The sequence below is a fragment of the Bombyx mori genome, chromosome 8, assembly GCF_030269925.1.
Source record: "Bombyx mori chromosome 8, ASM3026992v2".
Classification (NCBI taxonomy): domain Eukaryota; kingdom Metazoa; phylum Arthropoda; class Insecta; order Lepidoptera; family Bombycidae; genus Bombyx; species Bombyx mori.
Window position 1 is genome coordinate 12,764,716 of NC_085114.1, and position 13,234 is coordinate 12,777,949.

Here is a 13,234-nt window from a genome sequence, read left to right on the forward strand (position 1 = left end):
CTAAGCCGGCGTTACCCCCGAGAAGTAATTTATGAGTTACCAGTAAATTAATATATTCTAAATACCGCTTTTTTTTAATTCATAGAATTGGGATTGAAGCTGATTAATATAATTCGATTTTTGTATGAGTTATTAATAGTTAATAAAGCCATTTTTTATATAGTTTCGATGTTATTTTGCTAAAATACGAGAATAAATTGTTTTGATGCATTGTTTTATTGTTTTTTTTTACCAATGTTCTTTTCACCTCACTCAACATAATAAATTGATTATTTTAACGAAGTGACAATAAAACAGCTACAAGGAGGTACTTAATGTCGTTTTTATTTATTATAATATACATTTATATTAGAATTTCATTTAAAATAATCTTACATTCTGATAATGTACTTAGATAAGAAAGCGTTTTAAAAACACAATATTTTTCACGTAAACAGTTATCAAACATCACGATTAATACAAAACATAGGTCTACAAATAACATAAAGACACATACACACATAAAAGACTAGAGATTACATCTTTTAACATCATAATATTACTAAATTAAATACTGGTCCCTAAGATACTTTGAGGTTAGAATTCTTAAATATTGATTATGAAAATTGTGTTCAACACACAGGATGGGTATGGAAAATACGGTTTTAATAATTTCTTTTAAATACCATATTATGTTTTATGGTATTTATAATGAGCATAGTAAATACAATAAATCATATAGGTACCTATAAATAAGACTGCAGCAATTTTACGGAATGAGAAAGATTTTGTTGTATTTTCATCGACATAGGTCAACGACCTCGGAACTTACATCGCGCTTAAAATGATGATATATTTCAAAGATTTTTTGGGCACCCAACATTTTACTGTGTACTTGATGAACTATGCTATACTGGGAGTATAATTAAGGCGTTATCTAAACATAAATGAAAAATGTTAATTCTTTGTTTAACTTCTAGGAAGTGTAACGAATGGAAGTTTAAAATTCTCATTTAAAAACGCTATAAACCTCTTTCGTGAATATAAAATTAAAAATAGAACTTTGAAACATTTAAATGTTCACATTAAGTTTTCCTCAAAATTTGCGCCGTGTATTTCGTTTTTCAAAGAGTCGTTATCTAAGTAATGATTTATAATTCATTAGCAGTTATGTTTAACACAATTTAATCTTACTCCAACCCATTCCTAACTAATTTAAAGAAACAGCTTTATTTTTCGATACAACTCTTTTTAACAAAGGTTAACCATGATTTTATATCAAGTATGTAGTACTTTTTCTGTTAAAAAGTTTTTCGAAGACACAATATGAAGGTAGTCTTTTGTTTTTTGTAATTTATGCACACGCATTGGTATGAATTTCAACTGTACAACATTTGGACTCTTTTTTGAGGAACAAATTTATTTTCTAGTTACCTTCACTCAATATTCTATTAGTTCTTGAGGTTTTTGAATCTTTTGGCCGTGTTCGAACATGTCTAATAATGGAAAATACATAGAACTCTTCTACTATTCCCAATTTTCACCGCTTTTAAATAAGTATTCTGTGTGTGAGAGATGAAACATTAAAAATAGTGAGTACAATCTATGCAAAGATTTATTTTTATTGACAACATATAATTGTGTATTTGAAAATTATATATTATAGGAGAATAACTACGGAAAAGCCTTTGGTAAAATTGGAAACTGCAAATATAATTTTGCATGAGTATTCCTAACTATTAATAAATTCTTAAATAATCTAGGTACATTTATATTTATAGTTTAAAAAACCAAGTGGAATAAGACTGAGTGAGCTAAAGCAACTACATATATATCTTAAATAACAAAACTGTGCAATAAGTGCGTAATATTAATAATAATGTATTATTAAATTTTACCACACCGTCTAATTTAAATTAACTTTTTTTTTAATAATTAAACACGCGATGTTTCTCCGAATCCACGATTAAAAAATTGTCCATAGGCAAATCGTTCCAATTATAATAAATTCTTTCGATCATCCCGAAATATTTTATTAAAAGGATTATTTATGACGCTTGTACATTTAATTAATCTTTCAGCTGCCTCTCAGGTTCTTAGTTTTTGTATAGTCTTTTTTATTTCTATGCGTGTTAAGTACAAAAAGATTTAAACATTGTTACAGCCTGCCTGATCATAATTAGTTCACGTGGAGGCTATTCTGACTAGCTTCTAAATCGATAGAGAAAAATCGTAACATCATATTAATGTTTCTTATGATGAGAACACCGGAATAACCACTGAAGCAAAAGATGAATCGTACTAGGATAATTCGTGAATTATACTAGCATTTTAATTCTCTATGGCAACAGCTCGGCGATCACCATGGCAACGGACTTTGAATTATTCAAATAGAGAAGAGCCATAAATGAATGTGACTTGGAGTAGACTGGTTATATTCACTTGCTCTTGATCGAAGTCATCGCTACGTCCTCGCGAGTAGAGAGGGTCCTAGAGGTTGTGGTCTGTGTCCTGGACATTGGATCGCCACGTAGCTGTTTATATCTGTACAAATGCATATAAATAATTATTAACAAAAAAAAATAGTCTCCCATTCAATCGTGCAAACATCGGATTGAGGAAATGCGAAACTTATAATACATTAGTCATATATAAATTATTAAAATAGACATTGTTGTGTTAAAAATTAGTTAAAATTTAATGACGTGGAACACAACGCTTTGAAATTATATTTTCTTTGATAAATATTTATTTTATTTTATTTAGCACAACTTTTATTAATTGATAGCTTAAACATTACACGGATAAAAGCAAGATACATATACATATAATATATGTATGACCACAAACGTGTTGTTATTACTTTAAAGAAAAATTACATTTGTGTTTCATAGGTAATTATGTAAATCGTTTATTCATTCTTTATGTGTAAAGTAGCAATATTATCATTGTATTATTAATATTAAATAATAAACTTTTTATTCAATCGATAAGTACGCCGCGTTTAATTTCTTTTCTAAAATGATTCTTATCCCCCTGATGATTGTCTAGAAGATCGCTCTTAGCCAAGATCGCCCATTGTAATTTGTATCTAATGTTTTGCATTTGTATTTATTTTGGTGTAATGCATAATCTACTCTGTGTGTACATTGTAAAAATACGTTTTTAGTGAAACTTTTGGCGTGAACGCGAGGAGTGAAGTTGCGTGATTTGTTTTATTTTGTCTATTTAGTGTTTCTTCTGGTTTAAATGTGTAATAATGGTGGTTATTAACTGTTTAGTAATATCTGTGAAAGTGCACAAATGTGGGAAAACGAAACAAAGCCGCTGGACGTAACTTCTCGGGATCCTCCAAAAAGTCCACTGAAAAAATCTCAGTAAATTACCACCATTTTACTGAGATTGTATTTCATCCCATATCCACTCATCTCATTTCATTTAATTTCATCCCAGTTGATTAATGTCTCAAATTAATCATCTTCATTTAATTTCATTTCACTCCATATTATCATCTTTCATAAAAATAAGAATATAAATTAAAATAAGACATGACTTAAAGATCTTAGTTACCAGGTCATAAAATGCCTTAAAAAAAAAAAAAACGCTTTTAGTCGTGATGAAGTTTTGCCGGTTCATTTGATATTTGAATACGAAACGGAAGTTTTCGTAATTAAACACAAGTTCCCGGAAAAAAACCGTATTCCTAAAATCGTCGAACAAACAAACGTGTACAATTATCAATTATTTTAATTAAACATTGCTCATAAAAGAATGGCGGAAAACGTTGTTGACTATTATGGGAATTAATATCTAGTGTTGTGACCACTAATGTATCCAATCAATTTCATTCGATTTATTAAATCAGTTGAGTAATTTTTCGAGCGATTTATATTTGGTATTTTTAAATAGGTCGCGCAGGCGATCTTGAGCTTAGTGCAAAAGTTAAGACTAAGCAGTACTTAAATATATATATGTATATATATTTTTTTATTGCTTAGATTGGTGGACGAGCTCACAGCCCACCTGGTGTTAGTGGTTACTGGAGCCCATAGACATCCACGACGTAAATGCGCCACCCACCTTGAGATATAAGTTCTAAGGTCTCAGTATAGTTACAACGGCTATCCCACCCTTCAAACCGAAACGAATTACTGCTTCACGGCAGAGATAGGCAGGGCGGTGGTACCTACCCGCGCGGACTCACAAGAGGTCCTACCACCATTATCCTATGCGTTGAATCTGGGAGTAAACCTTCTATGCGGCAGAAATGGTGGTTTCCAACTCGTGCGAGTAATACCATCGGTATAAATGACTACATAATAATAATATTTTTTATAGCCTTAAATAGCAAGTACATATTTCAACAAAGAAATCAAACCTCTGTTTTGAAGGGTGGGGCAGCCCTTATGCAATAAACTGAGACTTCGCATATCTCAAAGTGACAGTCACGTTATGACGTCTATGGCGGTAACGACTTAATACCAGATGAGTTGTTTTTATTTTTATTTATTTTTTATTGCTTAGATGGGTAGACGAGCTCACAGACCACCTGGTGTTAAATGGTTACTGGAGCCCATAGACATCTACGACGTAAATGCGCCACCCACCTTGTCAAAAATGCGCCACCCACCTTGAACTCATTGACCCATTTACACAATAATTAAATAGAAACCTTATGTAAAAGGTATTTGCAGTACATTTCCTAATAATTATCTGCGAATTACGAATATTAATGTCATGCGCTGTTGTTTTTGTTCACTTTCCCTGCCCATTCCTACTGTCTATTCAAAAAGGCTGGAGCAAGCTTTACCATTTATAGCCACAAAAATTCTACCCAAAAAAGTTCCACCCACATTTTTTTATTGCCTTAGTAGGCGAGTCGAGCATACGACCCAACTGATGGCGAGTGATTACCGTCGCCCATGGACGTCAGCAATGAGGCAAGCCGCTACTAGATCAGTATAGGTGTTTACATGATTTTTTACAACTTCGTGGGTGGTGTTCTTACGTGTAGCTTCTGTTTGCGCACGTTTAAGAACAAGATAGGCTACCATAGCCATATTAGAGCGCATGAGAGGCGCGGACATTAGCTTTTAAGTTATTGAACAGAAAATTTTGGTCGCCGTTGCCGAAACCGGCTTGGAACCATGATGATGATGATGATGATGATAGGTCTGGTGGTAGGACCTCTTGTGAGTTCACTGGTGGTAGGACCTCTTGTGAGTCCGCACGGGTAGGTACCACCACCCCGCCTATTTCTGCCGTGAAGCAGTAATGCGTTTCGGTTTGAAGGGTGGGGTAGCCGTTGTAACTATACTGAGACCTTAGAACTTATATCTCAAGGTGGGTGGCACATTTACGTTGTAGATGTCTATGGGCTCCAGTAACCACTTAATACCAGGTGGGCTGTGAGCTCGTACCCCATCTAAGCAATAAAAAAAAAATAAAAAAAAAGGTGTCTATAAATCAATTATTATAAATAGTGGGTTACATTACACGCTTTGTGCACACGCAAGAGCACTCACACTGAAGACAAGCATGATTCATAATGTTATTCGTCACTAAACCACAAGCAGCTCGACGTGTGATTAGTAATTTAAAACGACAAAACGCAGGCATACTGCATTGCAAAAGCTTAAAGTCACGTAGACGCTTTGCTGGCTTCGTCGTCTCTGTCTATAGTCAGACTGGGATATTACGATTCAGAATCTAGTAGCATGACAGTTGAGAAATGTAAAATACCTATGAAAATTATGTGGTTTTATTTTCTGTTTTAATTGTCGTCCTGGTGAAACTGGAAAGGCTTTCGGGCCACCATTAATACTTCCTTCACAAAAAAAAAGAAAATTTCTAAATTGTTGGGATAGATAAAACCGGCCCTATGTAAAAGTCAATTGAAGCCATTTAACCGTCTTCAAGTTTAGCTTTTTCATCATTCTAATCGATCCTATTTCTTACGCTGCTTGGCAAGGAAGAATTAGTTAAGCCATAGGACATTGAAAACATATTATGTTTGTAAACATATTTTACAATATTTGGGCTCTTGATATTGTTCTCAGGAGTTTTAACGGTTCAATATGGCTCATGTCATGACAACGTAGATTTCCATTTCCTATTGCTTTTTTTGTTTAAATTTCTTTGTAATGTTGTAACATTTCTTTTCAAATTAGTTGTTTTTAATCTGGCACATATATACGGTTTGACTCTTTGCGTCTGCTAACATTGAAAGCTATAGTTAGTAACGTAATTAGTCACACATCTCTGGTTTATATTATTGAACATACGTTTTCTTTTGTATTACGGCTTCTTCTTCGTCGTCTTCTATTGGATCGTTGTGTAAGTTGAGCCTTTAATTAATAATTCAGTTACAATCGTAATCTGGCATACTATACGATATAATATTTAGATGCGAAACCTCAAAGAAGTTTTATATTACGTTCAGAATGATACAATATCGCAAGAATACCAATACATTTGGAATTCAATTTTGCTTTGTTGTTTTGATCTACACTCATTGTTTCGTACGTATTTTTGTCGATAAATACTAATGTTGGTCTAAGCACATATCGATAGTTATCATTATAAACCACGTTTTCATTGCTTCAGTCATTGCGAAAATTATACTTAACGAACAAATGTGATCTTTGTTTACGATCGTGTTACAAGTGGCCTGTGTACAATCTCAAAATTTACGGCTAATTTTCACCATCAAAATTTTGTTTTAGCCTATGAGTTTTAACTCAATTAAACTGGTAGCTGTTTCTACGAGCATTTCCATCATATTACATTGTTCTAATCATTCGATTACGCAAATAACTACTTCTTATAGATCTCTTTCTGGCCTTGATCTTTCCATTCTGAAAAGGTTAAGTATAAATTCCATAGGAGAGCCAAATTTAAAGCAACTTAATTTGCTTCCTCCTTGCATTCAGAAAATGCACGTGCTGGCTTGACGGTAGATATTGGAAATCCTGTTTTCCGGGTTATTGACTTCCAGCATTGACTCATTATATTCAAAATATTCAGATATTTGTATGCGGGTCTTAGCACTTCTAGAAAAAAATTATAATAGACTGCTAGATAGATATCAGGTTGTTTGTCTACACAAACTGGCATGAAGCAATGAAGATTTTACTTGAGTATTTGAATATTTACTATATATTTAACGTGCGTGTATTAAAATATAGTTATGTTTTTTTTTCTAATCCATTTAAAATTGTGATTTGGAAAAATCAATCGTTCAGTTTGTTAGTAATTTTTCTCAGCGGTAAAACTGCATTTTAAATCGATGATAAAACAAAACGCAATAATGGCTTCGTTGCGTCCTATTTGATTTTCATACGTAGCTTGAGAATTGTTGTGAATATTTTTTTTTTTTCGTGCCAATTCCCTGGTAGCCTAAGGGGTTATACCAGCTACGCCCAGACGGGTAATGAATAGTAAAGCTTCATAACTAAAGCATTAGGATTTATTCTGAAAATAATACTACCTGAAAGTATAAACTATAACATATACCTAAGTGAAAGTATATAAATATACAAGATGAAAATATAGTTTTAATTATGTTTCTCTTGTTCTTTTTCTCCACCTTATACCACTAGGTGGGGTCGGCACAGCTAATTTTTCTCTTCAATTCTCTTCCATCAGCCGTTATCTCAACACTCACTCCTCTCACTCTCATATCGTCATTTACACACTCCATCCATGTCTTCTTTGGTCGACCTCTTCCCCCTTTACCTTGCACTACCATTTTCATACAATTTTTCGCGAAAATCGAAGAAAATATTTTACTGCTACAATATTAATAGTTTCGTTATGTGAATAAACTTTCGGAAAACGTAACAAAACCGTAGTTCATAGCTGTACTTAACAAAAATATTTTCTGATTATCAACCAACTGACGATCTAGAAACTCTTTTACCAGATTAATTTAAATTGTTTAATTACTAACATCACACTTTTCTAATGGCATTCCATTCAGTACATTAATTGGTTTTCAATGTCCTCAAATAATTGGTATAGAATTATCAGGCAAGACCACTAAATGAATTTTAAAAATTAGTGTATTTTGCGGACCGAATGCTGTGGATTTCGATGGTTGATAGCTAATAAAACCCAAAGAAACCAATGTTAATCAATGGTGCGATGTAAATCATTGTGCGCTTCAATCCATGCTATAGAATCTATTGTTACAAAACCTTCTAATCCCTAATTTCCAGTGATTAAATTTATTTACAATAATTAGTTTAGCGTTAGTCTTTCCAACCATTACGGTACCCGATCCCATAATAAAGGGTATATTTTGTACCTTTTTAAGCCGGTTAGAGAAATTTCTTGTCACATTCTCAAGCGGCATTTAAAGGGTTACAATTTTTCGATTGCTCCACAAATTCCGGGAATGAACATTATTTGTTAACTTTGATGTGTGGATGTATTTTTGGAATGCTCTTGTTACATCTCTATATTGTTTTTTTAAAGCAGTGAATCATACATTTGTCGTGTTTCTAACGGTAGCATCAGAGTCGACACCGATTGAGGTTCTGATAGTTTCTAAGCTGGCTCTTTGGTTCGAATTATTTTGCCAGCGTCTCATTCTCTTATCGACTATCTCCTTTAACTCTCTGCTCTCATTGTTCGATCGTCGGAACTTCTGCTTAATCCTGAATATAAAATAATTATTTTTATGTGAAACTTAGAACTAACATTCTACTTAAATGAAAAAAATTATCAATATAAATGCAATCGTTATATTCCTATATCAGCCTCATCAAATTTTTTCATACAACGAACCTCTTCTTGATCAATCTGAAGATTTTTCTCTTGCAGACGAAAATGATGAAGATGATTAATCCGATAAGGACGTTGTAGGCGTCTGTAAATTTCCAGATATCTTCGGCTTCTGGGTATATAGCGCTGACTACCTCTAGGATCCAGCTAACACCCATTACCGCAAGCAACTTGATGTAAAGGAGCAGCCTGAAAGATTAACAAAAGTTTTATCATACGTATGAATATGTGTCTTACCCAGGCTTTTTACTGGCGGTGGGACCTCTTGTGAGTGGTCCCCTGGTAGTCGAAATTCGACTACAATTATTAATTTAAATTATAAGTTTGAACATTATTATGGTTCTATTGTCAAAGACTTCTATGATGACAGATTTCACCAAGGCTACACTGTTGACAAATAATATTAATTTAATTTTTTTGTTTAATTTCCATTCCTATTTAGTTTCCTTGTTATATCACAGAAAACACAATGAAGTATTTTATTGTTTATTCATTCTGAAATACCCCAGATCATTATCACTACTTATTATACAACAAAGTCGCTTTCTCTGTCCCTATATCTGTCTGTCCTTATGTATGCTTAAATCTTTAAAACTACGCAACGGATTTTGATGCGGTTTTTTTTAATAGATAGAGTGATTGAAGTGGAAGGTTTATATGTATAATAACATCCATTAAATAGTGGAGAAATCAATAATAAATTACAGTTTCCGAAGCAGAGCGAGGGCGGGTCGCTAGTATATTTTTTTTTGAATTTTTTTTATTGCTTAGATGTGTGGACGAGCTCACAGTCCACTTGGTGTTAAGTGGTTACTGGAGCCCATGGACATCTAAAACGTAAATGCGCCACCCACCTTGAGATATAAGTTCTAAGATCTCAGTATAGTTACAACGGCTGCCCCACCCTTCAAACCGAAACGCATTACTGCTTCACGGCAGAAATAGGCAGGGCGGTGGTACCTACCCGCGCGGACTCACAAGAAGTCCTACCACCAGTAATATAGATATAGTTACTACCTTTGTCGATCATTCCGGTGCTGATCGTGCGTGGAACTGTCTTTCGATTTGAGCACCGACGTTTGCTTCTTAATCTGCGCTATTTTCACGGCGGTCAGCACGAAGAAAGTCATATTGGCGATGCAGAGTATTGAAATCGGACCGTACAGGTAAATGAGTTTACTCGTACCTGAAAATAAAGGTTTCCAAATAATTAATTGGATTTTTTTTATAAGTATAATTTTTAAAATGCTGATACTTAGAACTCAGTTTTCATGGTAGGTGAACGACGGCATTTGATAATGATATAAATGTGTTGAGTCTCTGTATCGGGCCAGGATTAATTCTCGAAGGATTAGGATACGTGTTCAGTTAAGTGACTAAAGTACATTCGGATTAAAAACTAACGTGCTATCTACAGCCCGAAAAAATACCGAGCGAGACTGCCGTAGCATTTTTTTTTCCTACCTGAGCTGATAGTCTAGAGAGAACATATCAGCGTAACCTTAACTAGTAAGTGAGCTCAGGGGGCTCAAACCTGACGACGTTGCCAACACGAACCCTAGCGAGCGCATCGAGAAACTCAGCGGGCTGTGTCTGTGGGTTAATTTACTCGCCGAACCCTTGGTCGCAAGCGACGGGTTCGACGTGAACGATGACCGGGTTGGAATATAATTATCGCTTAAATGTCGCATCTGGACAGGACTAACGAAGCGAAAGCGTTCCATCTAGTGAAAGCGAGCCGCAACTACTCGACAAACATCGGCACACTTCGGGTGGTGTTCTTCGGCAGAGTCGAGGTGTCATCGCTCGGGTTGAATCAAAGCACATTCGTTGCCTGACTTAGGAAGAGTGAAGACGTCTCGGAACTATCTTCGATTCGTGCTACGCAATCTCTTTGCACGATTACCCACCCACTATGTTTTTTTAATATTTTTATTTATTGCTTAGATGGGTGAACGAGCTTACAGCCCACCTGGTTAAATGGTTACTGGAGTCCATAGACATCTACAACGTAAATGTGCCACCCACCTTGAGAAATAACTTCTAAGATCTCAGTATAGTTACAACGGCTACCCCACCCTTCAAACCGAAACGCATTACTGCTTCACGGCAGAAATAGGCAGAGTGGTGGTACCTACGCGCGCGGACTTACAATACGTCCTACCACCAGTAATTACGCAAATTATAACCCACTATATCAAAAAAAAATAACGAAAATATCGGTCTATTCTGTGACATATTTAAATGGTATTGATAGATAATAAGGGCACATATGTAGTTCTTACAAATGATTAAGTTATTACCGTAAATAAAACATCCTTGTTGCCGGATCATTGGTAATAAGGGATGCGGCGGAAGACCCGAGAACTCCAATCCAACAAGTAGAGCAGTCAGCACAGTAGGTATACCAAACGCGTATAAAGAATATGCCACGAAGCGGGTCCGCAGTGACATTTTCTCTAAAGATTTTCCACGTTTGCCGCTGAAAGAAAATGCAAAAGATCTTTATTGATGGACGATTGAATCTGTTTTTACAGACAAGCTTAGAGTCTCCGCTATGAAGTGCGACGAAAACCTTTAAGGCCATGTCGTCTTCTCGCATTAAAACTGTATAATCTCAAAACTCACTAATTTTACAGGAGAGTGCTTTAAAGGTTTAACATTGTGATATTTTTAATATTAATCATCTTGGCAACATTTCTTTTTTTACCAGTTACATTATCTGTCTTTTAAAGTAAGATAAAATTTTGTACCTATTAATTTTGTTAATAGTAGGTAAACTAAAAAAAACTAAAACTAAACTACGCTCTTATGACAGTATCTATGAGAAAAATACTGGTGATACCAAATGATTCAGCATATTAACTCAATTTCGAATATTTTTGTAAATTGTACACTTTTAATGCGAAAAAGCGATGTGTAGCCTATAAATTCGCCTATGGGTCTCATACAATTCAAAGATATAAAAACTGTAAAATACATTTAAGACAAAAATACATAATACAATTATAACTTTTTTATCGGTCGAAGTATGTCTTGGAAGCCCGTACGGTATCACCGTACTGCCTATTTCGGCCCTCAAGCAGTAATGCATTCCGATTTCAAGAACGGACAGCGGTGGTACTAAAAATTTTAGTACTTAGACCTTATATCTCAATGGAGATGGCGGTATATATACAATCTATTTATATATAAATAGGCAAAGACAAAATAGTTCAGTACCGTACTATACATTGTTTTTCAACTGTTTTTAATTATTTAGTCATCAGGCCATTTTAGCGCTTAGTGATATTAGTAAAAAAAATAAAAAGTTTAATAACCAAAAAGAGTGAATGCAAAATTTTACGTGAATCTAAATCTTAATCTCATTATGTTCTGAATACTATTGTGAGCACTAGTTTAAATAAATACTCAATAATAATAATAATAATCAAAACAGCATTGTTTTATTTGGTTTCCATGAAAACGCCTGACACAAAGTTAACGGTTAAAACTTTTAATAGAATAATTGGTGCTGTAAATTTGTAATGTAGCCTAATAGATTCTAGATTTATTTATGAATCAATAGCGTTAATATTGTTTTTTTAAAACATTTTTTTATAAATCCAGGTTGATGGCTTCCATTTATGGATACCCGGTCGAGAGGGGGACAGACCGGGTTATGTTGGACTCCGGCCCCTCCAGAGAAGAAGAGGGAGAAGGGGAGGATCGAGGCCCTCCACCTTCCCCAATTCCTGGCTACCTACCCCTGAGTAATCTTGGAAAACCTCGTTTCGAGAAAGATAATATGTAATAGCGCTCTGGAGACAGCGTGGAGGGGTATTCATTCCAGAGCTAAATGGTACGTGACAAAAGGATCTTTGGAAACGCACTGTGCGACAGATGTGAAGAGGAAAAAGGAGATGGAGGAATCATCTTCAACAATTCCTCAAAGTACTCCTCGTAAATCATACGGTACAGAACACAGAGAGAACTGAAGTTGCTCCGTAGTCACTAACAGTGGATAATATATCAAACTCCAGAAGAAATTTTTGAATAACAAGATTGGCAGCGAGGTTACCTTATGTGTTAGTTAGTGGAGGTGTTCAAATATCTGTATTTGGTAGTAGGGCACAATTTTAGAACAAGATATTTTTGAAAATTTCAGAAATTATAACGCTTGACATATTATTATGAGTCGACTATTATCAAAGCCGGCAATTTGACTTTTGGACAATTATTGGTAAATCAGAAAAACGAATTATTGACTTTGTATTCCATTGGCAGTCACAAAACTCTTCTGAACGACATCTTAGATAAATAACAGGTTAAGTATTAACCTTTATTTAATGCAGGTTTTGAACCGTATTCTTTGAAGGAAACGATTATATTCAAATCAATCTGTATTGACATATCAATAACATTTTTTTGTCCAAACGCACAGATTGCCACCTTTGATAATAGACGACTCATATTACGAGTATTACAA

The 13,234-nt window shown here is 34.5% G+C and overlaps 1 protein-coding gene across 9 annotated transcripts in view; it reads right to left on the reverse strand.

Moving 5' to 3' along the window:
• Positions 1-304: 304 nt before the first annotated feature.
• LOC101746106 (G-protein coupled receptor Mth2) overlaps positions 305-13,234 on the reverse strand; it is a 94,431-nt gene continuing 81,501 nt past the window's right edge. For 3 of the 9 annotated variants that reach the window (XM_062669826.1, XM_062669824.1, XM_062669822.1), the window contains exons 5-9: positions 11,070-11,248; positions 9,784-9,952; positions 8,770-8,955; positions 6,264-6,326; positions 305-2,523 (exon numbers count right to left, since the gene is read on the reverse strand). In XM_062669826.1, the coding sequence (XP_062525810.1) occupies positions 2,418-2,523; positions 6,264-6,326; positions 8,770-8,955; positions 9,784-9,952; positions 11,070-11,248 (703 nt within the window). In that variant the 3' untranslated portion in view covers positions 305-2,417. Of the gene's footprint in view, positions 2,524-6,263; positions 6,327-8,470; positions 8,640-8,769; positions 8,956-9,783; positions 9,953-11,069; positions 11,249-13,234 lie in introns of all 9 variants that reach the window. The other 6 variants (XM_062669825.1, XM_062669823.1, XM_038012261.2 and 3 more) reach the window with 2 other exon arrangements.